The sequence below is a fragment of the Lissotriton helveticus genome, chromosome 2_2 (assembly GCF_964261635.1).
Source record: "Lissotriton helveticus chromosome 2_2, aLisHel1.1, whole genome shotgun sequence".
In the NCBI taxonomy this organism is placed as follows: domain Eukaryota; kingdom Metazoa; phylum Chordata; class Amphibia; order Caudata; family Salamandridae; genus Lissotriton; species Lissotriton helveticus.
In genome coordinates this window covers 74,438,439-74,465,078 of record NC_136060.1, presented here as the reverse complement: position 1 = coordinate 74,465,078, position 26,640 = coordinate 74,438,439, and the positions used below count along the sequence as shown (strand labels likewise).

The 26,640-nt window shown below is 47.1% G+C and overlaps 1 protein-coding gene across 6 annotated transcripts in view; it reads left to right on the top strand.

Moving 5' to 3' along the window:
* PCM1 (pericentriolar material 1) overlaps positions 1-26,640 on the top strand; it is a 1,361,399-nt gene that overhangs the window by 699,104 nt on the left and 635,655 nt on the right. For all 6 annotated transcript variants that reach the window (XM_078678108.1, XM_078678107.1, XM_078678103.1 and 3 more), the window contains one exon: positions 20,086-20,231. In XM_078678108.1, the coding sequence (XP_078534234.1) occupies positions 20,086-20,231 (146 nt within the window). The remainder of the gene's footprint in view (positions 1-20,085; positions 20,232-26,640) is intronic.

Below are 26,640 nucleotides of genomic sequence, written 5' to 3'. Positions count from 1 at the left end.
GTACTAAGCGCTACCTAAATCAACTGTACATTTCTAAATAGCATAGGAGCAAGTAGTTTGACCAGAATTTTGATAGTGTTTGCAGGGGCAGCAAGGTCAAAAAGAGATTTCAGAGACTTGCATGCCAGAAATTAGATAAAATATGTGTTAACGGGAAGCCTGGGGGCACGCATGTCTTTAGTGAGACTAGAGCTCTAGTCCCTGTGAGGGCCTGAGGTCACCTATCCCGTAGCAGATATTGTAAATGGATGACTTTTGTCCTGGCTATAGAAGAGATCACCCTTAGTCTAGCGCCCCAGTGCTTCACTAGAGTCATGCTTGCTGCACAGAAAAGCATATAAAGTCCCTGACAATTTTAGGTACAAGATTTTGGTAACATTATTTAATTGAATTTAAGGCTCAGGGCTTTTAGTTTGTGGTACATATATTACTTGCAAACCTGCCTGCAAAGGCAAACTATGTTTTGCACCTTGTAATTTCTTCTTTCGGCCTTCCATTCCCGGATGATGAAGGGACAAGTCGAGAACACCTAGTTTTCCAGGTAGAAGGCACTGGCAACAGGCAAGACCAGATAAGGCACCGGATAAGACGTGAGAGGCTCATGAAAATGGAAGTAACAGCCAGCGGGACAGGAGGCTTCATGAGAGCCCATAGGGAAAGTAAGGAGCTTTAATGTAGACCTGGTTGAAACATGAGACGCCCAGGGGCTCGGAGCAGGGGCTGCAGGTGAGGCCAGTGGGGAGCACAGGCACCAGATAAGTGCAGAGGGAAAGCAATGTGCGAAGGGAGTGGCCCGTGAATTATTTCTCTGCATGCCTCAAATGCGAGTGAGCGAGGGGCGCAACCTGGGGCCTGTATCTGAGAGGCCCAAAAGCAGGACATCAGAAGGGTGAACAAAGAGCTGCCGATTTTGGAGCGAAAGTTAGTTTTCAGTGTCTGTTCAACATCCTGTGAGTTCTGACAAATCTTTTAATCTCCTCGTGCCTACAGCAATAAAATATGAATGCGTCCTTGTGTAATGTGACTGGCTCTTATATAAGGCACTTTGTTTCCGTCAGGTGTCTCGATTTACTGTGGTGCATGATCTCCTTGTCCTTAGGACAAAACAGACATTAAAACTTCTTGCCCTTGCAAGGAATCTAGATGTCCCAGGCGTCGGGCGATACGAATTCCCCTCCCCTGTATATACTCAAAAACTATACAATTCACTTACAAGGGACAGCTGCACCCACCAGCACCTACTCTGCAAAGACACAGCAAATAGTCAACGATATCCCACTAGCACGCATCTTTTCAGCCAACCACCAATCACTTCACCCACCCTTTGACATAGGTGTTCTTTCATCCATCTTTCATGCATCTACCCTTTCATCCAGGTTTTCACTCATCCATCCACCTTTTGGCACACATGCTTGCATTCTTTGACCTTTCTCCCACTCATAAATCCTTTCACCCATCCACCCTTTCACCCCCTCATTGTTTCCCTCACCCATTCATCCTTTCCTCATCCACCCATGCTTTATTCTACACATGCTTCCTTCAACCCATCGTTTCTCCCATGCGTACACCCACCCTTGCAATAGTTTAATATTGAAGGCAAGGTACGCAATGATACGTGTACGTGCAAAAACGAAATCAAATCACTCTTTTCAATCTCCTGAAATGACGTCTCAATACCCCTGAGTAACAAAGAATTGGTCAGGCATGCCCTAGTCCTCAGACTACTGATTGGCAGATAACATGTGGGGTGGCACTTAACCAGCAAGAAAAACGCACGAAAAGGACAAACCCATATTTGTCCCACAAATAGGCAGCAACACCAAAATGTTCCTGGGAGGTTGGGCCCAATAAAACACACATTCCCCGGAGGGGCGCACGTTCCCAAAACCCCATAAAGTTAGGTAGCTTATGAAGTTGGGAACACTCCGCCACACAGGTCACGGCACACACAACACACACCGTAATCACATGCTTCCCATGCCGGACATCTAGACATGTTATCCACTGGCCCTCATTATGTCCATGCAAGGTCAAGACCCACCTGCATTTGTCATCAGGTGGGAGAAATGTATGACTTCATGACTAGGTCCACATTGCACTACCAAAACGGGGTCTATGAATTGTTTTATGATTCTTCGAGAAATGTATAAAAAGACGGTCAAAACAATTGTTCTTTGAGGCAGTCCTCAGACCCCAACACTGAAACTGTACTCCCGGCCATAGTGTTTAATTAAACCAACTGTTCCTGTTTTGCCAAATGCCTCATGTCTTTGTTTTTTCATGGTAAAATAATATTCGAACAACACATCCTATCACTCATCCTTCCTTTTAACCTTTCATCCTTCTTTCCCTTTTCTATCAACCCATCTTTCTTTGGATAATTATAAGCTTTTGTCAGCTAGTTGCAGACAGAAGAGGCCCCTAAAAAAAAATCCCTATTGTAGCTGCTAAAGCTGGGGTTTATGACCCTCCTGATTGACGCCAGTGAATGGTATTACATGAGCAAATAAGTGCATAATGACACCCAGTCCTTATTGGTAACCATTAACTCAACTGTTAATAATGCAATAAGTTGACTGTTCGTCCTCATGTATGTACGTACATTATGTTTTGTGATATACAGCAATGGTATTGGTAGATCATTTGTTCAAAAAGAGTCTAGAAATATAGTAAGTATAAGGTTTTTAGGATGATGACTATGGTAAAAGCATTTCCAATCATTATTCAGCAAACCACTGTTTATATTTGATGAAGCAATGTGATTAAAGATTGTAAATGCCTCCTGTGGCTGAGAGAGGTGTGATGAAAAAGTGAACGTTCTCCAAATGTAAAATATGTTCTGCCGAAGTTGCCACAATATCAGGCACGCTTTTAACGCCCTGGCGTTCTGACTGGGGCGGCCAGCAGCAATGTTAAATGCCAACATTGATAAAGCATTCGATTCTTTAAGTTAGAGTAGCTCTTTGCTCTTCTTCTGCGCATCAATGTAGGGCCACGGTTCCTTTCATATATCCAACTATTATACACTGACTTAACTGCCGCAGTCAGGTGGCTGGCGCAATCTCTGATCCTTTTCAGATTCAGGGTACCAGACACGGGTGCCCATTGTTTCACCTGCTGTTTGCCCTGGCCATGGCTCTTTGGCGGCTTGTGTTAGAATCGACGCTCAAGTGCGAGGATTTAAATGGTCTAGAGGCCTGTAGGATAGGGTAGCTCTGTACTCTGACTATGTTTTATTCTTCCTTATGGATCCAGCGATCTCTGGACCTCAAATCCTTCAGATTATGCAGGTTTTTGGTGAGATCTTTAGGCTATATATGACCGCTGGGAAGTCAGTGATATTTCCGATAGGTGAGGTCACTACAGACATGGAGTGGTTGGGGGGAGGGAGTTGCACGTGTAGCGTCCCTTGGACTGTACTGTGGGGGCATTGCCGCTGCGGATGTGCAATTCTACTGTGCGGATTCCCACTAGCTTATTATTAATGACTCGTGTTACAGTGCTCAAGGCGCTCAAGCATATGCTACAGAGAGATGGGCAACACTTATGTGCTCGATATTCTCTATAGTGGGAGGGCGATGAAATCTCATCCCCCGGCAAATAGGGTTGTGATGCACATATTGAGACAGTCCCTCCGAAGGATGGAGTTATGGGGGAGGTTGGCGCAAGGAACGCAGTTATTGCAGGGCATTTATTCTCTACGGTAGGGGACATCATGCACGCCACGGTGTTCAAATAGTTTCAAGAGATGCAAACTGACTACTAGTTGCACTGTAGCCAGTTTTACAACTGCCAACAATTGCGACATGCCATATGCCCTTATCTTTGACACCTCTAAGAACTGCCATCATTTAGCCTGCTAGAAGGCAAATTGTTAATGGAAGATCTTGATCCTCACAAGATCAATCAAATGTATCAGTCCCTGGTTACGAATACCTTTGCTATGCTGCCAGCCCTTAGGGCTGCATGGGGGAGGACATTGGAACATAGATGAAAATGACTGGATGGAAGCTCTAGAGGCCCCGTGGAGCGGCAATATCCTCCTGGCTCTATCTGATTCAACTGAAATATCTGCACAAAGCTTATTATACTAGGAGCCTTCTATAGCGCATAGGATTGATTGGATCTCCATATGTCTGTGTTGCGAGGCAGAGCAGGGTAACTTCCTACATATGGTGTGGAGCTTTGCAGCATTAACGCGCTTCTGGCGAAGGGTGACATGACACCCTGTCTTGGGCAGGCAGGTTCTCGCCTGGGACATTTTACTAGACCCTAAATTTCTCCTCCTCCTTCGTAGCACAGAGAATATTGGATGAAACCATTACAAACATAATATCCTTTTTTTGGGGCTTACGCTGGCGAAAAGAGACATTACCAGACAGTGGAAAGCGGTGTTACTAGCTAAGGGATGTCCACAAAAACATCTGAAGATATGGCAGCGATGGGCAGATTACAGGAATTTGTTACTCCAGTATTGGAACTTTCATAGATTCCCATGCTTGAATCATTCCCCGTCGTTAAGATGGGAGTACCAGGTCTGCATAAAATAGCAATAGAAAACATTACAAAAGAAGAAACCAGGCCTAGACCCCTTCTAGTTTTGTAATATATCCACCTCTTTTTGTAGAAGATACCAAATAAAATGAACAACCAATCAGATCAGCCTCACCCTCTAGAACCTTCCTGAGAGAACCTCAGACCCTCAGGAATTTCTACCGCACGTTGTGCAAGGGAGTCTCCACTGAGCTCTGCTCAGTTTTTTTCCTGTCAACCTTATTCCTAGTTTTTCGCCTGTTTTTTCTTCAAGACCTGCTTGGACTTCGTGTCAAGATGTCTGATAAAGAGAAGAAAGCCCTCTTTAAAGTGTGTGCAACCTGTGCTAAGAAGAGACTTTATGTGGGGGACAAGCACAAGGATTGTATTTACGGTCTGCACCCAGACCATAAGGCAGCAGACTTTGATATGCCGCACTTTTTCAACGAAGACTTTGCGAGACCGTGAGGGGAGTCTCTTCACCTGGCTCCAGAAGCTCAAGCGAAGGAAGAGGAACCAGTCTCCAGTGACAGTGATGAGTCCTCCACTATTTCTTCTAGGAGGTCTATGAAAAGGGGTAGGTCTTCTCCGTCACCTTCTGAAGACCGTCCCAGTAAAGCCTTAAAAAAGACCTCTCATAGGTCTGAAAGGCGTAGTCCTAGGAAATCTCCTCACTGAGGTGTAAGGCAGAGGGAAGGACTGTCAGCAGGAGTGACATCAGAGAGGAAGTCCAGCTCAGTTCCTCCATCTTCTCCAGCGGCTCAAAAAGCCTTCCATAAGCCCTCATCACTCTCTTACGATGGTAGGACTGAAGAAAATTCACTTGTCGACGAAGGCATCTAAGGTACAGTCAAAGTCCTCGTCTCCTTCAGTTCTGACTCCGTCGACGGGCTTGTCGACAGTGATTTCCTTGTCTCCGTCGCCTACGCTGCAGGGTCCAGAGTCGACGGCTTTGACGCCGGTGGTGACTTTTCGTCGTCGACTAGGAAGACGACGGCGGTGGTGACAGCAACCACATCTACCACAACTACGACGGTGATATCTGCTGCTGTGGTGACGACGGCCTCGACCATACGATGGCCCCGTCGACGAGAGAAAAAATTGCGATAACTATCCGGAAGCGCCAGATTACCCCTGAGGTGACTTTCCCTACGAGGGTGACTCCTCTACCTCCTGCACTCCTCCTTGAAGAAGAGGGATCTGAGGAGGATGACGGACCGTATGGTTATGCAGCTAGCCCTTCTCAATTGCACGTTAAGTGCCAAGACACAGACTCTGAGGGGAAATACTTGGAGAAACAGCAGTATGATTCTCCCTTTTGTTATCAAGAGGACTACCAACAGGAGATGGTCTCTCACATGCGCCACCAATCGTCCCTCTAATCCAGGATGACACCGCTGATGAGGACCAGGGCAACGTCACTGTTCCAGATCCAGACACAGAGTGGGATCACTATGTAATTCCTGATCCAGCTTCGTCTTCACCAGCGCCAGTGGACCCCCCACCTCCCCCTCCCCCCCAGAGACATAGGGGGATTTCATAATTTGATGGAAAGGGCTGCTAAGGGATTTGAACTGCCCATGCCCACGGTGCAGTCTGAATGTTTCCCTTTTGACTTCAAGGAGCCTTACAAAAAATCAGTGTGGTCCATTCCTATAGGAAAGCGCTGAAAACGCACCTCTTTCCGAAAAGTGTTTGAGTAGCGAGAAGTGTATCCGCCCAGAAGTTCAAAGCGCCAGGATGCCCTTTGGGTGACAGGTCTGCGCTTTACAAATACACAAATAAATAAATAAATAAATAGTTGGTCACGTCTGCGACGAGGGTTTAAAAGTGATGAGGAGTCCAGCCATGCGTATTCCAGTACTGACTCGCCTTGAAAAGAAATATAGGGCTCCTGACGATAGCCCGGCCTGCCTGGTCAGTCAGCCTAAACCGGACTCTGTCATCTCTCAGGCTGCCCAAAGAAAGTCCAGAAATCCTTCTGCTCCCTGTGAGAAGTTGGCCTGATATGCAGTGCTCACTATTCTAGTGATCACTATGTATCAGTCCAAACAACCCTTATTGATGATTGGTTGTAAGTCAACCTTATAGACCAGCTATCCTAGTAGCATGGATACGAGCAGTCTAAGGCTAAGACTCTAGAGGGCATGTTAAGCCAGCTGTTTTACCATCACATTACCCCTTGAACACCAAGTGAAAGGACACCACACAAGTTGTTATGAAAATAAACGTATATTTATTTATAACAAGACTACCCTGAACTCTTTATGAGTCAGGGAGCTAAGCACACAACAAAACTCTTACGAAAATACTTTAAGTCGCACAATTTACACAAATGCCCTAGGGGCACGAAAAACCATATACTCAGTAAGTGGAATGCGAACTTGCTAGCAGGTAAGTAGTACTTTTCTAGACTCAGGAATCGCTAGGCCTACAATTCTAAACACTGGGATTAGATGCAGGAGGCCTGTGGACGTTGTGTGCAGAGTGGGAACTCTCACGCGTAAGGCGGGAAAAAGTCTATGGAGGCTAGCAGTTGCAAAGTTACTGTTCTCGGGCGAACCCGACTAGGTGGGTCGAAAACGGGAGTGGATCCGAACACTTAGGGTGTTGGACTATGCTGAAGCACCGAAGTACTTGGTTTACCTAGCCATGGGGCTGCGGCTGCATAGGGTTGAAGTTGCGTCGGAAACCCACGTTGAAGAACCAGGAGCCTGAAGAAAGAGTTGCTGGCAGGCGGTCAGTGAAGAGAGTTCGTGGAGATCCAAGCCTGGATCAGGAAAGAAGAAACCTGTAAGCAGAGGGGACCAAGTTCTGAATCACTAGCCAGTGATTTGAGTGGGCACCAGGATGGCCCCGGACGAAGTCACCTCAGCCAGGTGAGTTGGCGCTGCTGGGCTCTGCAGTCTCTCGGACCAGGAGGCGTTGTCGGCGACCAGGATGGAGGTGCGAGCTGTCCCACGAAGGTTCTTGCTGTCGACGTCGCTGGACCCAGGATTGGGCAACAAGTCTTGCCAAATGCAAGGCCCACGCGGTGGACCTAAAATGGCGTCTTGAGTGGACCAGGAGGGTCCAGGGTGCTCCTCTGTTGGAGGGGAGCAAGGGCTAGTCTGGAGCAACCAGACCAGCAGTAGTTGTCGTCGTGGAGCGTCGTGAAGGGGTCACTAGCCAACGGGCAAGCGACCTGGACAACGCGGTTGGCAGCAAAGAGCAGAAGGGCCCCACGCAGATCTCGTGGATGCAGGGGGGCTGAACTTCGGTGCTGGAGCTGCTCAGGGTCGGGGCTTCTCTTTCCCCAAAGCACTCAGTCGAGGGTCACTCGGGAGTCGTGCTGGACAAGCGTCGTGCAGTTCTGAAGATGGCCGGTCCCTCGAGGTCTCGTCGCACCCACGGATCACAGCTGGGCTGATGATGTAGGTTGAGGTCAGAGGTGCCAGGGAAGCCGGTTCTCGTCGTGCTGGAGCAGTCTTGATCCGAAGGAGAGACTGGCAACAAACCGCGATGCTTGGTTGGTGCCTGCTGCTGCAGGGTGACTACTCCTTAGTCACAAGGGAGAATCTTGGGAAGAAGTTTTGAGTTCCTTTCGTGGAAAGTAGTTTCAGGATTCAAAGATGATCTGATTTGGAAGGGGGCCAGGTCCTACCTTTATCCTGCAAAAAGGGGCTGGCACGCGACTAAGTCCTGCCCTATGGGTGGGACTAGGAGGGGGGTGGTTACACCCCTCTCCTTTGGCGGGCTTTCCCCAGGCCAGGGGCTGGAGTGCCCCTGGAACTGGTTTCAGCCGGCCTATGCACAGTGAGCACCGGGGTGCCACTTGCAGTCACCTTCCTCTAAAGCCCTGCCTACCTAGGATACACAAAATCCTGTCTGGGACGGTGGCAGCATCCATTTTGTGGAGCTAAGGCTCTGTCTGACTTTAACCGGGGTTACAGGTTACATACATGTCGTGTCCCTCTAGAAGGGTGGAATGCTAACCCCGTCGCCAGAGCTGGCAAGGGGTTAGTATTCCAATTCGTATGACACCTTACTCGACATGTTTTGATAAAGCGATACCAGAGTTGGCATATAACCGCGAGGATTATAATGCACTTAAGAGTATATGGTATGCGATATCATGGAAACGGCTAAGGGATGGATCCCGAAAGCCGCAGACAGGCTCAGCTCATGCCAGAGCACCATCTCACACGATTCCAAGCACTCTGCCTTCAGGATTGTTAAGGCCTGCCATAGGAGTGACTGATAGGAGATCTGTGTGTCCATTTCGGTTTAGATATAGGAATACTATATCTACAGCAGAGGATGGGTACACCACTCTGCCCCAGCTGTCAAGCAGCCAGTTGTGTCTGATTTAGTTAGTCAGCCCAGGGGTGGCATAATACATGCTGCAGCCCCTGGGAGACTTCTGGGTGCACCTCAGCCCTGGGTACAGGGACTTGAGAGGGCCCAGTGCCAATTCAGTACCTGGGTACAATTTGGATTAGAGAGAACAGCTAGGCTGTGGGTCTGATTAGCAGGCCCACAGCCAGGGAAAGTCGTAAACCAGTGAAGCAAAAAGCAAAAATCTGGGTGATCATAGGATTGCAGACCCTACTCTCCTACACTCCCCTCATGACACCTCCAGATAAAGAGGGTAGACTCCTCCATAACGCCGGCAAGAGGTTTTCCTCCATGTCTAGCCTGATGGTCAGGGCTGCAAACGCCTAAGCTATATTTGGTCGCTACGATCGCCAGGTGTGGTGCGACCTTTCCCCCTATCTGGATCAATTGCCGGAGGATACGAAAGTGGAAGCGAAGAAGATTCTTCAAGAGGGAGAGAAAACCTCTTCTGAAGTTATTAATTGTGCAATGGACATTGCAACAACTGTGTTCCGCTCCCTTGCGGGAGCTGCTGTCCTTCGTCGCCAAGGCTGACTGCGAGGTACATGGTTTCGTCCTGAGGTCCAAAACAAATCTTGGATCTTTCCTTTGATGGGGAGGCGCTCTTTGGGAAGCATATTGATGATTTGCTTCAGGACATTAAGAAAGACACGGAGACCGCAAATTCCTTAAGGACTTTGCAATACCGCAAGGTCCCCTTCCGTGGGGCCAGAGGCAGAGGGAATGCTACCTACAGTGGGGGATACCAGCAACAATGGTATTCTTCATATGGATCAAACTCTTAATGTTACCACCCGAATTATAACCAGCAGAAAAATCAATCATCCTCTTTCTCTAGATCTAACAACAGAGGAAGACTGGAACACCAGGGGAGGGACTCCTCTAAGCGTCAAAAGCGACTTGCTGGCTCTTACTTCTGTCCCTTCTCCTCCTGTAACACCATTGGGAGGTAGAATCTCAAATTACTTCCACAACTGGCAGCAAATAACATCGGATTGTTGGGTTCTGAAAAGCATTCAATGCGGCCATACTCTGGAATTTGTCCGTGCACCACCTTCCAAGCCCCCTCGCACCACTGTGCCAAAACATCTCCGTCTTCTACGTTTGGAAGTCCATCAAATGCTCCTGAAAGGGGCGATAGAGCCGGTTCCTCTCTCTCAGCAGGAAGAGGATCTCTACTTCCGGTTCTTCCTGGTTCGGAAGACCTTAGAAAAGTGGCATCCTATTCTAGATCTCAGGGAGCTCAACACATATCTCATCAAACAATCATTTCGAATGGTTACTCTGCAGTAACATCCTTCGTCTTCTCAAATCAAGAGATTACATCGCCATATTGGATCTAGAGGACGCATACTTTCATTTACCCACCCATTCAGCCCACAGGAAGTTCCTTTGCTTCACAGTAGCCAAGAGACACTTTCGGTTCAAGGTCCTGCCTTTTGGACTCAGATCTGCTCTGCGGATCTTTAGAAAAGTACTAGCCATGCAGCACAGGGGACTGAGATGGGGTCTAATGCTGCATCTTAATGGGGGCATTACTGGGAACATGGATAGGGGTGGCCTGGGGTTCACTGTGCATGTTATTGTGTTCTAGTTATTCACTGAATTTTACAGTACAATGTCCTATATATGTATGTGGGCCAGTTTGTCCGTGATATATTGTTAAAACCCAATAAAATGTGTTATGAGAAAAAAAATTCTGCCAGATAAAGTGTGAATTATTTTATTGGTAATCTTGTGGGAGCCTTCAAGACTATACTAGAATTATTCTTTTTTTATTTATAAACCATTGGCCATATACAATCAGTTATCATAACTGTGAACAATGGAAATTAGTGCACTCCCAATATGCTTATAGCGTTGATACTTTGCATTTTGTGAGACACGGATCCCAGAGCAACCCACCAAACCTATATATGCAGTACATCAAAACAATATCCTCTATACCCACTGGTTTGGTGTTGCACTTAACAGACATCTGATATACCCCATGTTCTCCAGCGGGGTTATGAGTTGTGACTGTGAAATGCGGTATGTCCCATCATGTGAGTGAGGTGCCCTCAACTATGGTAGAGGAGGTGGTGTCTTTGTGTCAGAGGTAGGAGGTAAAGGACTCCCAGACGTTACGGGGGCAGCTACCCTGCGGCATCAAGTACCAATATACAGATAGTAGTTTATGACTAAATGCAATATCCATGAGCCAATCATGGGACCTAGAAGCTTGTGTCCTTCCCCAGTTGTTAGAGGTCTTCTTGGTAGCCAGTACCACAAAATTTTTAGCACAAGTTGTCACCTGCTTCCCTGGGAAATATAATTTGGACCAGCTTCATAGATAAGTTTACCTGTGATTGTAGGCTATACCCACAGAAAATGCTTCCGAAGAGCTGCCTATGTGCCCATTACGCAGAACCATTGTGCCAAACCATGAATTGCATACCCCTTAACAGAGTGCAATTTCCATAAAAGTTTCTTCCCAGTGTTGGTTATTTCAGGTATGCTCTCTATTTGTGGGATATTTTAAAGATAAAGAGCAATTTTGGTTGTTGACGTTTTCTTTGTATTAGAGTACAGAGAAAACCGTTAAATGATGGTTTGCGAAACACTGTCTTTCCAAGCATACACACAAACAAATGAGCAGAAGATAACATTGCAGCTCTGTGGGGAAGCTCAGTGCCTTTTTACTCTCACAGAATGTTCTCCTGTGTTGTAATTGTTTCAGTTTCTGTCTCATCTGTTAGACAATGGCTGTCCAACCTTTTCTGTAGAGAGAACTACTTTTAATCCGTGAAAATCATTGAGCTACTAAAGTCGATGCAACTCGGTCATTTTTACAAGACACCCACTTGCCCAGCTACATTGATTTTAAACCTAATGTCCATGAGGCCGGCTACTATGGTTTGAACACAATACTGTGACTAGGGGTACAATGATAGGGCTGCCATGTGCGTCAGTGAGGACATGGTCTATGGGTATGTATGACCATGTGGGTGAGTGAATGGGATATATGTGTATGGGTACCTCCGAGCCCGTGTCATATGTACTTGTGGCACAGGACATACCTTGCGCCGTATGTGGCATGGTTACATGTACAACAAAAACCATACAACCATTTTGTTTTTAAATGGCAGAAGTTTAAAGTGCAGAAAAATATTCCGCAAAAATGTTCAAGATGGCAATTTTCTGCACTTGATGGAATATTTTTTCTGCACCTAATATTTCTCCCATTTAAGAATAAAAAAGGTTGTATTTTTCAGTTAAAAATATGGCAGCGTGTCTATCAGCCACTGGGAGCAAGATGCCTGGTGTGTAGAAGTGTGGCACTTAGAAATGGGAGAAAATTCAACTCAACAGTTTACTTTTTTAATATACATTACATAAAACTAGTAATTGTAATTTTCTCCCAAGTCTTTACAAACAGCAGGCATTTTACTTGCAGTGGCCTGTAGACCTGGTGCTATATTGATAACGGGAAAATACTGTCATTTGTTTGAATCTGAGGAATTTAAAGCAAAGAAACATGCTTCATAAAGCATTAGGATTTAATTGGCGTAATTTATAGTAGAGAAAACATTAAAACTTAATGTTTAATATGTTTCACTTTCAATTTCTCTCATATCTGCCAGCCACGGGAAGCAAGATGCCTGCTGTTTGTAAAGGTCACACTTTGAAAAGATAGAAGATTAAAACGAAGAGTTAACTTGATCATTAAGTTACCTCTTCATTTTGATTTTTTTCTCATTTAAAAGCATTCAGGAACAACATGTTCTCATGTTTCAATATTGAGTTGACAACCACTTTTATTTAAGAGTTAAATGCAACAGTGGTTCAGTTCTGAACCTCGCTGACCCACGTGGGTCCTAAATCTGAGTGAAGCACTGATCATTATCAGGCTCTGCTGTCTGCAGCCTGCAAATAATGCAAAATAAACACAGCCTTTCCTTAACTTTTTAAAATAAAAACTTTATTTAGCATTTTGAGCAAAAACAAAGCAATGCACTGAGCCCGATGGTAGGGCGACTTGGTTACAGAAACATTAGAATTCACAGTTGACCTCTCAGCTGCGCAATAGGTCATGTGTGAGCATCACAATCTATAATTTCCACAATCCTGGCCCATGTCAATCACAAATGATGCTGCCCAGCTAACATCCACCCCCTCATCCCGCCCATCAGCCCCATCACCACCCCAGCCCATCGCTGCATGCAAACATACAGTCGGATCAAGGATTTGCATACATTCTAAACAGCGCCTTACCCCAACCCTGTCGGCTCTAGCCCTTGCTCTTGTTGTGTGGAGTGTTCCTGCTGCTGGGCAGCAAGATAGGACTTGAAGGGGCCCCATATGTCCCTCGGTCTGGAGGCTGAAGGCACTGTGTCTGCATAATGTTAACTTCTCATGGAGCAGGACTCCAAATTTTGGAGCCAGGACTGCACTGTAGGGGCCCTCCTCCCTCCCCAGTGTATCGCCACCTCTCTCTTCGCCAAAAGCAAGGCGATGGCTGTAAACCGCCTGACCTTAAGGGGGAATTGTACCACATATCCCAGGAGAGCAATCTCGGGCAGAGGATTAATCTGTACCTGTATAATCTTGCTGAGCGTATGGTGAACCCCCATCCAGTATGTATGAATCCGTGGGCAAGTCCAGGCCAAGTGAGCGAAGTCTGCTTGGGGGGGATTGGCACCATTGACATTGGTGTGACCTATTGGGGTCAATCCTGTGCGCCCTGTGTATATTCGGCGTAAGAACTTAAAATGAATCAATCTGTGCCTGCTGTTAATCGATACTTGTTTTGTCTCCAGACAGCATGCAGCCACTGCTCATCAGATATCGGGTTACCTAAGTCCGCCTCCCAGGCCCCCTTCACCCTGGCATCATCTAATGCAATCAGATCCACACCGCCCTATAAATTTGCGAAATCAAATGTACTCCTCTGCTACTGTCGATCACCATTTTCAGTTGAGAAAAAGACGGGGGCTCCAAAGGGAAATCAGTGAGCCGGGCCCGCAGCGCAGCTGTAAGCCTAGCAAGCACAAACTTATCCATAAACAAAGCTTCCGGAAAAAAGGATGCGTCATCTAGGTCAAATATGTGGCCTGCAGGAAAGAAATCTCCCTTTTTGGTGATGCTGAACTTTGCGCAGGTTTTTTGCACAAGCTTTTCTCCGGTTATGGGCAGCAGTTTAGGATTTGGTAGAGGTATGGCTAAAGAATAAACCATTCGTGCATTCGGGAGGTGTCCCAGTGAGGCCCACGCCCAGCTCGTAGTAGAGACCGGTTGTATATCTGTACAATCTTGTGGGATCCCGATAGGTAGGATTCAGCCAGAGTGTCCGGCAGCACAAAGTCAGACTCTGGCTTCAGAAAGGTTATCCTGGCGTCTGGGTAGTACCGTACCTGAGCAAAGCTGCACTGTGCTGCCAGGTAGTATCGCTGCATGTCCGGGACATCGTATCCCCCCTTGGCATAGGGGAGTGTCATGACCTGCCACCTCACTCTCAGTGTTCTGTTGCCCCAGACCAATCTAATCAATTGGGTGCGAAGCATACTAAAAAACTACCTAGACGGGGGAATTGGCATATTATGGAACAAATATAAAAATCTTGAAAGGACTATCATTTTAATAAGCGCCCCGCCATAGATAAGGGCAGCTTCAGCCAATGATGTATTTGTGACTCAAGTTTGGGGATCGCTACCCTGTAATTAAGGCAAATAATTTGATCCTGATTACTGTGTATCTGCACTCCCAAAAACCTCAGTCACAGCACCATTCCAACGGGAATTCAAGTGCCCACTGGGTGGTGTTCTTCGTGAGGGGGAAGATTACCGATTTACGCCAGTTTATCCCTAGGCCGGAGTAAGTACCAAAGCATATGATTTCTCGTAGAAGAGGATCTAAGTTAGTCTCAGGATCATGGACATAAAGGATTGTGTCGTCCGCATACAGCGAGACCAATAACGGGCCCGTGCGGAGATGTTTTTCCTGGAAATGCCTCACTAGCGGGTCCATTGCCAGAATGAACAACAGGGGGAACAGGGGGCATCCCTGCCACGTACCCCGAGACAATGCAAAGGGCGAAGACAAATTGCCATTGAGTCGGAGCCTGGCAGTGGGCGTGGTGTATAAAAGGACTGTGTTGACTATAAAGCCCTGTGGCATGGCCATCCGCTGCATTACAGAGAGGAAAGAGGTTCATTCCAGGGAATCAAAAGGCTTTTCGGTGTCCAACAGGACAGCAGCCTCTGGGGTGTCAGGATCTATTCTATGCAGAGTATTGAATAGAGTGCGAAGGTTAAATGCTGTTGATCTGTGGGGTATAAAACCCGACTGAACCGGGGAGATTATGGACTCCATAAGCAATGAGAGGCGGCATGATAATGCCTTAGCAAGAATTTTGTAATTAAGGTTAAGGAGAGACAGGGAACGATAGGAACCACACAAGGGGTCTTTCCCGGGTTTGGGGAGTAATATAATGACTGCCTCGCGGAGTGTGGGAGGGAGCACCTGTTTTTCCAACGCTTCAGCGTACATATCTAGCAGCCGAGGAATCAATAGTTCCTTGTAGGCCTTGTAAAATTCCCCCGTGTACCCGTCCAGCCCCGGGGGCAGAAGAGAAGTTCAGGGACATAATCGCTTTGTCTATGCTTTCCGCTCTGATTGGTATCGCTAGGAAGTCTTGCATGAATTTTTCAAGGAACACAAGTGCATTTTCTGATAAATAGGCTTCTTGTGCCTTGTAGTCTGAACCCAGTCTTGTGGCATAAAGTGCTTTAAAATACAAGTTAAATTCCTGCTGTATTTCCAAAGGGTCAGTAATGTGTTGACCTGACTGGGAACGTCGCCTAGCGATGTAAGCCTTGGTGTAGGGGGGTCTAACCATTTGTGCCAGAACCCTACCAGGGCGGTCTCCCTCCCCGTACACCCTTGCATTGTGGTATTTCCCCATGTACAGAATTTCCCGCTCAGCAGTCTCTCTATACTCCAGGAGCAACGCGGGCCTTGCCATCACGCGCTCCTGGTCGAAGGCCGCCACCTGTGCAGAATCCAATGCCCCAATCTCCCTCTCAACCCTAGTCAAAGTATTGCGAATATCACGAAGTACCCCAGAACACTACTTGGCCATACACACTCCTCTAAGATAGGCCTTAAAGCCCTCCCATGACACTGCCTCCGTGTCCACCGAGCCCTCCTTAAGTGCAAAATATTCCTCTATTGCATCCTGGATCTCTTGCCTAAACATCTCGTCCTCCAATGCTCGATGGGGAAACCTCCATTGCCTCTCAAAGCCTTCGGGGCGAGGGCTCCGCAGGGTCAACAATGCAGGGGAGTGGTCAGAATACGTTCTGGGCAGTGTCTGAAGACCATGAAACCACTTGGAGATGTCGGGAGTAACCAACCAGTAATCAAGTCGGGACCAGGTGTCGCGCAGACTCGTGTAGTGGGTGTAAGTGGTGTGTCCCAGATCCCGTGAACGGCCCACGTCTAAGAGCGAAAAATTTTCACGTATAGATTGCAAAGCTTTGTGGGCTCTGGGTTTAGCGTTGAGGTGCTGTCAGTGGGAGGGTGCAGGGAGATATTAAAATCACCCCCCCAGTAGGAGTGGGATGGGGCCTAACAATAGTAGTTTGGATAGTAACGCATAATAAAAATCAGGAGAATCAGTGTTTGGGCCATATACGCAAACTAACGCAATCTTTTGGTTAAGCAATGTACCTACCACCATCACATATCTGCCGTCCGGGTCAGTGGCATTTGAAATGTAACCTCTTGTGAATAAGTATGGCAGTACCCCTTGTGTAGTTGCTAAAGTTTGCAAAAAACCTGTGCGGGCCCCAAGAGGAAGAAAATCTGACGTCATCGCTATTAGGAAGGTGAGTTTCCTGTAAGGTCACATCCACCCCATGCCTAAGTAAATAATGAACCACCTGACGTTTCTTGCCCATGTCGTTTAGGCCGCGGACATTCCATGTCGCTAGTGTGACATTTGAAGGACTAGCGTTGTGACCTAACTGTGCCATTTCAAAGAGTACAAATCATGTGCAGTACAGAACCAAGTGTAGTGCCCTACTGTCATGAACTGTACGAAAGGAACTAAAGCTACAGTGCAATGCAATGCGAACAATACATCCCGCCCGACTCCCCCCACCCAGCCTGCCCGCCCATCCAGAGAGGCAATACCAACTGCAAAACAACGTACAGCAGTACCAATGAGATTTCAAAACAGAAAGTGGTGTAACAAATGTGGTACAATCCAATATCATCTTAACAATCTCAAAGTGTTCACCAAAGTGGGGGGTTGTACACTCTCCAACGGCCTAATAACCCAAATGAACATTGTATTCAACATATGGAGTCCCGGCTATCAGGTCAACATAGAAAGCATGCATTATAGTGGAAGGAAAGTCGCCATCAACAGTCAGCCATGTCCAGAGTTCGAAAACAAATCCACACTGACCGCCAAGCCGCTATGTGGAGGTGAGGCAGTATCCCCCTCTGTGGAGCGTTTATTGTTTTGCTTATAAGTGCGGCAACATTCTTGGGCTTCTGTAAGATTCTCAAAGATACGCACCCGGCCATTAACCTCCACCTTCAGCCTGGCCGGGTAAATCATGCCTTATTTCAGCCCCAAGTTCTTAAGCATTGCCTTCACCCCCAGGTATTTACTCCGGTCTTCTTGTACCATGGCGGTGAAATCCAGGTACAGTGACAGTTTAGAAACCTGCCAGGAGAGTTCGCCTTCCTCCCGAGCCAGTCTGAGTGCTGTGTCCCTGTCCCGAAAGTTCATTATGCGCGCTATGATGGGCCTAGGTTGACAACCAGGATTTGTGGCGGGTGCCCAACGACCTGTGGGCGTGCTCCAACACGAAGCCAGCAGTGAAAGAATCTTTCCCAAAGAGGTCCGTGAGGATCGTTTCTACTAATGTGTCAATGCGTTTTGCAGCCGTGGTCTCCGGAACGCCCATCAAGCGAATGTTATTGCGCTGACGTCGTGCCTCCAAATCTTCGCTTTTCGACCCGACTTCCTTCAGGATCCTTTCCATGCAGTCCAGCCTTTTTACCGATTGCGCCGTTCCATCCTCTCGGTCTGATGTGCGGGATTCTACAACATCCAGTCGTCTGTCATGTGCTTGGATCTTGGCTCCCAGTTCCGCCATGTTTCTGTCCAGGGAGTCAAAGTGGACATCAAGCGCCTTAAACCCTGCCCTCATTTCCAGCAGTAGTGGGTGTAGCTGGTGCGGGTCTTCGACCGAGGTGGATTGGGGTTGCCCACCGTCTGCCATGTTGTTGGACTGATCCCTGACATGATCCGCAAGCTTTTCGAAGGGGAGTACACGCTGTTTCGGATCTCTGCGGCCCATGCCGCACCTGGTAATGACAAATCCCTGGCAGCGGCTAACTAGTTTTCAATGGGCCGAAATCAGTGGTGCGGTGCAGGGGGGACACAGCTGGTGTCGCAGTGCAAGGACCCGCCCCGGCGCCGCCACTCACTCAGTGCTCCTTCAACCAGTCTCACTGTTCGCCCGGGTGGGCCACAGATGCCAGCAGCGTCGTCAGGCTCCCCACTCACAGGATGGGCAGAGAGCGTACACCCAGGCTCACCTTGGGGAGAAGAATGAAGTGTCTCCCCTGTGCCTGTGTCCTCTAGAGTAGTAATGGGCCTAACGATGGTGCAAGTAATCAGCCTCGTGGTCTAAGAAGGCACTGGGGGCAAGTCCTGCAGTATGGGGTGAATCCCGGTTTTAGTCAGCCACAGTGATGCCAGGGAGGGCGGAGGCGCTGCCCGCTGAGCCCCTATGCCTGACTCCTGCTCTGTTCTTTTCTGCCCTGCGGGGGCCGCTGGGGCGCAACAGCGAGGCCGGCGCCCGCTTCCCATGCCCGAAGAAAGAGGCTGCCTCCCCACATTCGCGGGAGCCCGCAGGCCCCGGAGCAGCTGGTTGTGTTACGCGGGAGGCCCGGAGGTCACTGTATCGGCAAAAAGGCTCCGGGCGTACTTATCAAGCCCCCAGCGATGCTGCGGGAGAGCTCGCACCCACCGCACCTCCTCAGTGCCGATCAGGGGGCTCATTCTTCTCTCCGCCTGGGTCCGTCCCGCCGCCATTTTGTAAGGACACCTCGATGGCTGATTGAGCCGCCAATCTTCATCGCGCGGCCATGTTGAAGCTGCCAGGCTGCCGCCACCAGTGCCGTTAGTCTTCTAAGGATCGCTCAGCTGCATGTCGGAGATTTTAGCCAAATAGAACATCGGGCAGTGTACAAAATTGGGTTCCGGCCGGGAGAGCTACAGCTCCGTGCGGCCATCTCGTGCACGGCGTAGCCCCCCCCCCCCCCTTTTCCTTAACTTTAAAAGGAAAACGCAACATTTATTTTTTGCGGTTCTTAGTTAAAATGTACTCAGGGCCGAGAGCTACTCGGAAGGTTTCTGCAACCTACTGGTAGCTCGCGACTGACTAGTTGGAGACACTGTTAGACCATGTTCTCTCCAGAGAGCCTGCTCATATCAGCATCATACTTCTCCTGTGTTGTAATTGATATCTGTGGCCACTCGTATCTTGCACAGTGGATTCTGATTTTGTCCCCCACCAGAGGTCACGCACGATCCACCATGGCACGGTGGAGTAGACTGCACTGGGAAGCTCCACCCCTGAGCCCTTAACCACATTCACTGCAGATGCTCCACATTACTCAGCAGAAGAATATGCTGTTAATCACCCAGGTGACTGGGAGGAGCACCCAGCGCACCATCTCCCAGGCCACAGTTCTGCACAGCAGACTACCAGTAAGGATGCTTTTCAGAAGTCCCTGTGATCTGTACATCACCCAATTTCACCTCCTGTTTATGCATGGTGTCCCTTTGAACATCATGATTAGCTGGATCATTCTGCTGAACAGTGGATCATTTTGGCAGGTTTCTGATTGAGCAAATCATTTGGCGGCCAGAAATTTTGCAGTCAGTTAATTTATAATGAACTTAATATGTCCACCATTTTCGGCTTCAGCTTGCCACTTTCATGGGTGGGCAAATTCCAAAGTGGTTGAAGTAAATTTGAATAATTAAGCTCAACTACAAAGTGTTACAGGTAAGTAATTGTGTTCTTAAAATATTTTTTAAATAAATATTGACAATGAGAAAACTACTTCCAAAATATGATCCTATTTTTTTCTCTCTCCTAATCACAGACACTGTCCTATCTACTGCAGAGTCTACTTACTAGTCCTTACAGCGTGATGCCCAGTAATGTTGGCTCTCCACAAGTACACCTAATAATGCATCAGTTAAACCAATGCTATACTCAGCTCACATGGCAACAGAACAATGTTCAAAGGTATGTTAACAAAGTCCAAGAAAAAGTTTATCATTTACAAAATAATTACTGCTGCAAGTATTCTTGCTGCATACTGCTCTAATGTTGAATGCTTTTGTCCACAGATTTCACAGCCTTCGTGTTCTTTTAATTCTAAGAAATCAACACACACCTTAACACTAATGTGGCACTACCTTTAGGGTGAGAAAGTAGTTTAGGATGCACAGCAATTAATAGTTTATCTTTGCAAAATTGACATTAACTGCCATCAGAAGTAACATTTCTCCAGCAAGGGCACGTTGCCAGATCTCTATGATCCAAAATTCTTCCCTGGTGGTACATGGGCACATTTGTATCATCTTTTTCATGCTCAATAGTTAATGTACTATACATAAATAACATTTAAACTGTCATTTTCATGATCGATATTGATTCTAAAAGTGTATACTTTTTAAATCATAATGCTGGGTGTAAAATGTTTTTAACATGTTTTCTCTTTTTCATGCGACTCTATCTCTGAAAGTAAGCCCTGTTCAGGTTGCAGTTTCTATAAAAAAATGTTTAAACAAACTTTATTGAGTTTTACATGAGCTTCCATTTTTAATTATTTAAATACAATTATCATTTGGTCAGGAATTGCATTCAATACATTTCACTTACTCACAGTCCATAAGAAATGTCTTATCATTGGGCAAAGCCCCTACAATTAAACAATGCAGTACATTTCTTGGTCCATGAAACTCGCTGCACTTGGTTCCTGTAAACACTAGTCTACACTACCAGGCTGCAGTTTCTATAATTATGCCCTTTTTAGGTGTCTGCTACAGACTGATTTATTGGTCTGTTGGCTAGACCGGTTATTTTCAATATATTACATATACACAGAGTGGGCTGTGGGTCTGCCCTTTCCTCACAATTTGATGATTTTTTTTGTCTATCTCGCATCCCTTCTTTTGTTTGGGTAATTTGACTCCCTTTCTTGTGTTTCTCCTGACGAAGAGCGTTTTAGCCATATTTTGATTAGTTGATGCGTTCTTCCTTTGTTGACATTAGACCTTGCAATATGGTGCATGCAATTGTATTATTGATGCTCCAGTACTCTCAACCCCTGCTCTCTCTTTCCCTTCGTTTACTGCCTCTGTCTTTTCTCAATCCAGTCCCTCACCCAACGCCCTTCTGCTATAATTGGGTGGTTATCTTAAAATGTTTTTGACTGTTTCAAGACAGCTGTCGGGGTGTGGTTGTGTACATGCATGCACTGGGGACATTTTTAAATCTTTCTATTTTAACAAATCTCCTTTCTGGGAGGCTGCCTTAGTATATGGTGCACACTTACTTTAGTGAAACACCTTACACTAATCCAGACAACCCGTATTGTGATTTTATTGGTATTAGGCAATCATAGAAAGCTCTCTAAGTGGTAGCTGTGAAGAGCAGCCGTCAGGCTTAGTCCAGAAGGAGTGTTAAGCAGCTTATTTCACCAGAAATAATCATATAGTGTAGGTACACAGTGTAGTTATAAATATAGAAATATTTATTATACACACTCACAAACACATTGGTATATCTCCTACACTGAGATATAAACACAATACACACAATATTTCAAAAGGAGACCAGTAAATAAGCACAAATGCACTTTAGTCTACAGGGGGAGACCATGCCAGTTACTAAAGAAGTTGAATGCGAAATGCGACCAAAGTAGAGACTTGACCCAGAAGATGCAGAAGAGCTGGGGACCCAAGGAACCACCGAAGATAAGTAGCCAGGAACCCCATGGAGGCTGTGTGCAGAGTGGAGACACAGCTGCATACTCAATGCAAGTCAATGGGGAAGTCGTGGTTGCAGTTTTCAAGAAGGACCCTTCCTAGTGGACCCTGAAGAAACCCAGTGGAAGATGGAAGGTTGTAGAGTCACCCCACCCGAGTATACCCCAGGAACGAGGATACCTACACTAGGGAAGCTGGGTGCAAAGTGACGTCTGAAACCGCTGTAGACCACAAAGGAGGACTTTAGTGAAGATGCCACTGGCCAAGAAGGTAAGAGTCCGGTGGAATCCAAGGATGGATTCTTGAAGAGGAGTACCTGCAAGCAGAGGGGACAGAGTCTATGCCACTTGGGAGTGACCAGGAGGCACGGAAGACCTATGACCACCAATGACGGAGATGCAGGAGAGTTGACGTGACCATGTCACTGCATCTGTGAGGATCAGTCGACGCTGTGGAAGACCAGGAGCTTTTCACAAGCTGTCCTACGTCAGAAGTTAAGAACCAGGGGGTCGGTGTCCGGCAGGAGCACCCACAAGCCTTGGCAGCAGCAATAGACATGGAAAATAAATAAGGTGTAGTGTTGAGACCATCAAGGTCCAAGTTACTCACCAAATGTATGAGAGTTAGAGCAGGCGGCGAGCATGAAGGAGAGCCCACTGAAGCCAAAGAATACCCTCAAGAGGACCCACAACCCGAAGGCACAGGAGTCACTAGTCGACTTGGAACAGCTCACCAAGGCTGCAGGCCCACGGTGCAGAAGATGCAGTGAGGATGAAGATCTGGGCAGAAAGAGATGCTGGAGGTTGGAGGCTGGAGCTTCATATAGCCCGACGTTCTCTGGAGGACATAGTCAACAAGCCTTGGCAAACAGCAAAACAATGCGGTGCACAGGGGTTCTGTTCCAGCGATTCTGACGAGGGATACTAGACTCAAACTTGGTGAGAAGACAGTGCAGGCCTCGAGGGAGTTGCAGAACCACCACCTATGTTGCTTTGCCTTTCGAAGTCTGTGGGACCTCAGGAGCAGCAGACCTATCATCTTTGTTGCGGTGCCTGCAGATGCATGGGAGTGACTCCTTCACTCCGTGGGTGATTACTTCGGGTGTCTTTGATTCCCACAGGCCTGGAGAAGAACTTGGTTGAAGCACAGGCACAGGCACAGACGACACAGGACACTGGCAGGGCGACGAGACTAGGAGCGGCAGGAGTCTTCCTTATTGCAGTCTCGGTTCCAGTGGAAGTCCAACGAAGTCCAAGGTGCTCAGACGGTTTAAGTAGAAGTGATTTTGAATCTGCATCTTATCCCACGACGAATCTGAAGAGCCACTCACAGGTAATCCCTTAAGTATCCTCAGCAAAGGGTTGGGATGATTCAGGGGTCCCTCCCAGAGGAGGGGCTGGACAGAGGGCAGGATAATCCCATGTCTTTTGTCCAGTTTCACTCCAGAGCAGGAGCCAACTGCTCCCTGAACTAGTTTCAACTTTAGTATGCAAAGAGGGCACCAGAAGTGCCTGTCAAAACAGTCTGGTGACGCTGGCAAGCACCCCCACCCCGGCCAAATACACTAAGTCCTGTCTTGGAGTTGGTTACACCTCCCTGCAACAGCAAAACTATTTTACCTTCCCTTGCTCGAGCTCAGCAGCAGGAGGGCAGAATGGTGTCTGTGGTCGCCAGCAGCACTAGCTTGCTTTTAGGTCTTGGAAAGCTGGTACCGGGAATACAGGGGGGCTCCCTAGGGGAGCCGCCTAATCAGGGCCAGCTTTATATGGCAGTGTGCCACCCTTTGCGCTGACCTCAAGGGGGTGGGTGGGCACTGACCTCAAGGGAGGGAGGGGGCGCTGTGTTTAGCAGTGGTGCTGCCTTGTTCCCCCATGCTCACCTTGACCCCCAGGGCCTGTGCCCTGAAACAAACGGATACCTAGCTGCAATCTGCACTTTGTTTGGTGTCGAGTCTCCATTGACTAATATTGGGCCCAATGACCTCTGCACCGGGCCGCCGCAGCGCTGCTGGTGGTGCAGCATCTCCCTTAACCCCTTCGTTGCGATCGTCGGCCAACGACCGTCAAGAGCTCTACCTCTGTAGGGCTGCGCACGTCCGTTGGCCGTCGCGGCACCTCCCACTCCACTAAACGGCCCGCACCGCGGCTGAATTTGCCACCGCGGTTAAGTGGTTAAACTGAACCTTGCACAGTGTTGGTTTAAATCCCCAAAGACTGGAAGATTAGGTTGTGTACTTACCTGTTAATGCGTATAACTGTTTTCCTTCCATATGATGCATTCCATTTTTCCTATTGCATTTAAACTATCTTTAACAACTGCTAAGTTCTACTGTTTCTGATTGACACTACAAATATATATTTGTTTACTGTAAAGCATTTCTACTGCCTTTCAAAAGAATTCCTTCTGCATTTTGAAAAGTATTACTACTCTTGAAACTGTTACTTACCTGCAACTGAGTTCTTGGTTCTAAAATAAAATAACCAAGTAATAACTTTTTTATACAAAACAGTTGAACTTGGATTCAGTCTTTGAGTGTGTGCAATCATTTCTTGCCTGATTATGTACAAGTGCTTAACGCAGCCCTATGATAAGCCTAACTGCTCAACCACACTACCGCAAATAAAGGTTTTACTATTCTGTACTTTAGCTTAAGGGAGTTAACAGTAGTTCTGTCGTAGGGGTATTTCCATGATAGTCATAAGCGTTGAATACTCCCGCCCATGTGCAGGGATCCCGGAACACTTTATCCAAATATGTTCTTAAGTGAAGAAGTACGCATTTCTTCGAGAGAGCCTCGAAAAGTCACTTAAGAATGTCATAATGCAGCCTAGGAGAAGCCCACAGTGGTAAGAGTTCTTCATCTTGTAATGTCAAAAGAAAGGACTGTGAGAACATATGCGCTAAGGTGCCCTCTGTGTTCATGTACTAATATATCCTACACTGATATCAGTGTAGATTTAATAATACTAAATGTTTGAAACAAATATCCCTATTTTCAGTGAAGCCATCATGTGGCTAGTGCATTCGTTTTCCCCAGTGTCCAGCACATGCACTTAAAATGGCTTACTGGTTTACTTGAACTGGTAGCAATAGAGCTGACCAGCACAGTGGCATATCTGTTCATGCATGTATGTCCTTACATGTGGGATAGTGCACCCTACCATAGGGCTTTGTGTTTGCTGTGGGGTGACTTACCTATCCTGCATGCACTGTTTTAGGCATGGCAGAAAGTGATGCGTGCCATGCTGTGTTTTCACTTTTGTCCGCTCCAAGACATGCAGCCTGCAGTGCCAGTCTGTATGTGTTTGGTGGAGCATCCTTTAGGGTGTCACAGTCTTGTCCTGCAGCTCTTAAGGATCATCTTTAGCCTCCTTGCCCTAGGTACCATGGGTACCATTTACTAGGGACTTACGGGGTGCTAAAGGTATTGCTAATTGGTGGTACAATTAAAGTAAATTAAAGTTTAGGGAAACAGATCTAACACTGGGACCTGGTCAGCAGAACCCAGTGCACTTTCAGTCGAAATCACATCAAATACCACACAAAAAGAAGCAGTGATCATGTCAAAAAAGGGCACTTTCTTACAGTGGGAAAAAGCATAGTCAGTCATCTCCAAAAGTGGCAGACTAGACTACGGAAACGCCCTGTACGCAGGCACCACAGTCAAGCTCCAACAGAAACTCCAGCGGATCCAGAACACAGCCGCCCGGCTCATCCTCAACCTCCCACGCCATGAACACATCTCTGCCCACCTCAGACTCCTTCACTGGCTACCCATCAGCTAAAGGAACTCCTTCAAAAGCCTCATCCACGCCCACAATTCCCTCCACTACACTGGACCAGTCTACCTCAACGAAAGAGTGAACTTCCACACACCCACTCGTCTCCTCTGTTCGGCTGACCTCGCCCTCGCCACAGTCCCCCGCATCATTCGCACCACCTCCGGAGGGAGATCCTTCTCCTACCTTGCCTCCAAGACCTGAAACTCGTTCCCCACCAAACTACGCAAAACCCAGGACCTCCTGATCTTCAGAAAACTCATCAAGAAATGGCTTTTCGAACAGTAATTCATCACATTCCCCGTACCCCCTCTCAAGACCCTTCGGGGTGAGTAGCACGCTTAATAAATTTGTTAATTGATTGATTGATAACAACATAGCGTTGAGTATTGAATATTGTTCGGAATGGATATTCACTTCAATTAAGCCCACTCCTCCACATATACCAAGAAAGAAAACATTTTATCAGGAGTTGCTTTGAAGGGAAGGCAAGCTCTTGCAACAGAAGAGTGTATTGGAGGATATTCCCAAACAAAAAAAAGGAATGTGCATCTGGTACCTCTAATTTCTGTTTTAAAAAAGTGCCCGGAAGAATGGTCCAGAGGTATTCTCAATGGCAGAATAACAAACAAATATATTTGGACAGAAAAGTTAATGATCTTTTCATTATATCAGATTTACCCTCAATTACATCTATGGCCCTGATTGTGAGCAATAGACCTTCAGTATGCATTTTTCCACATCCCCATAATAAGGAAGCCTTGAAAATTCCTACCCTGTATAAGAGGCAACAACCTCTTCCAATACAAAGTCCTACTATTCAAACTAAATTCATCTCCTTGAACATTGTGAAATGTATGGCAGTCATTGCAGCACTTCTGT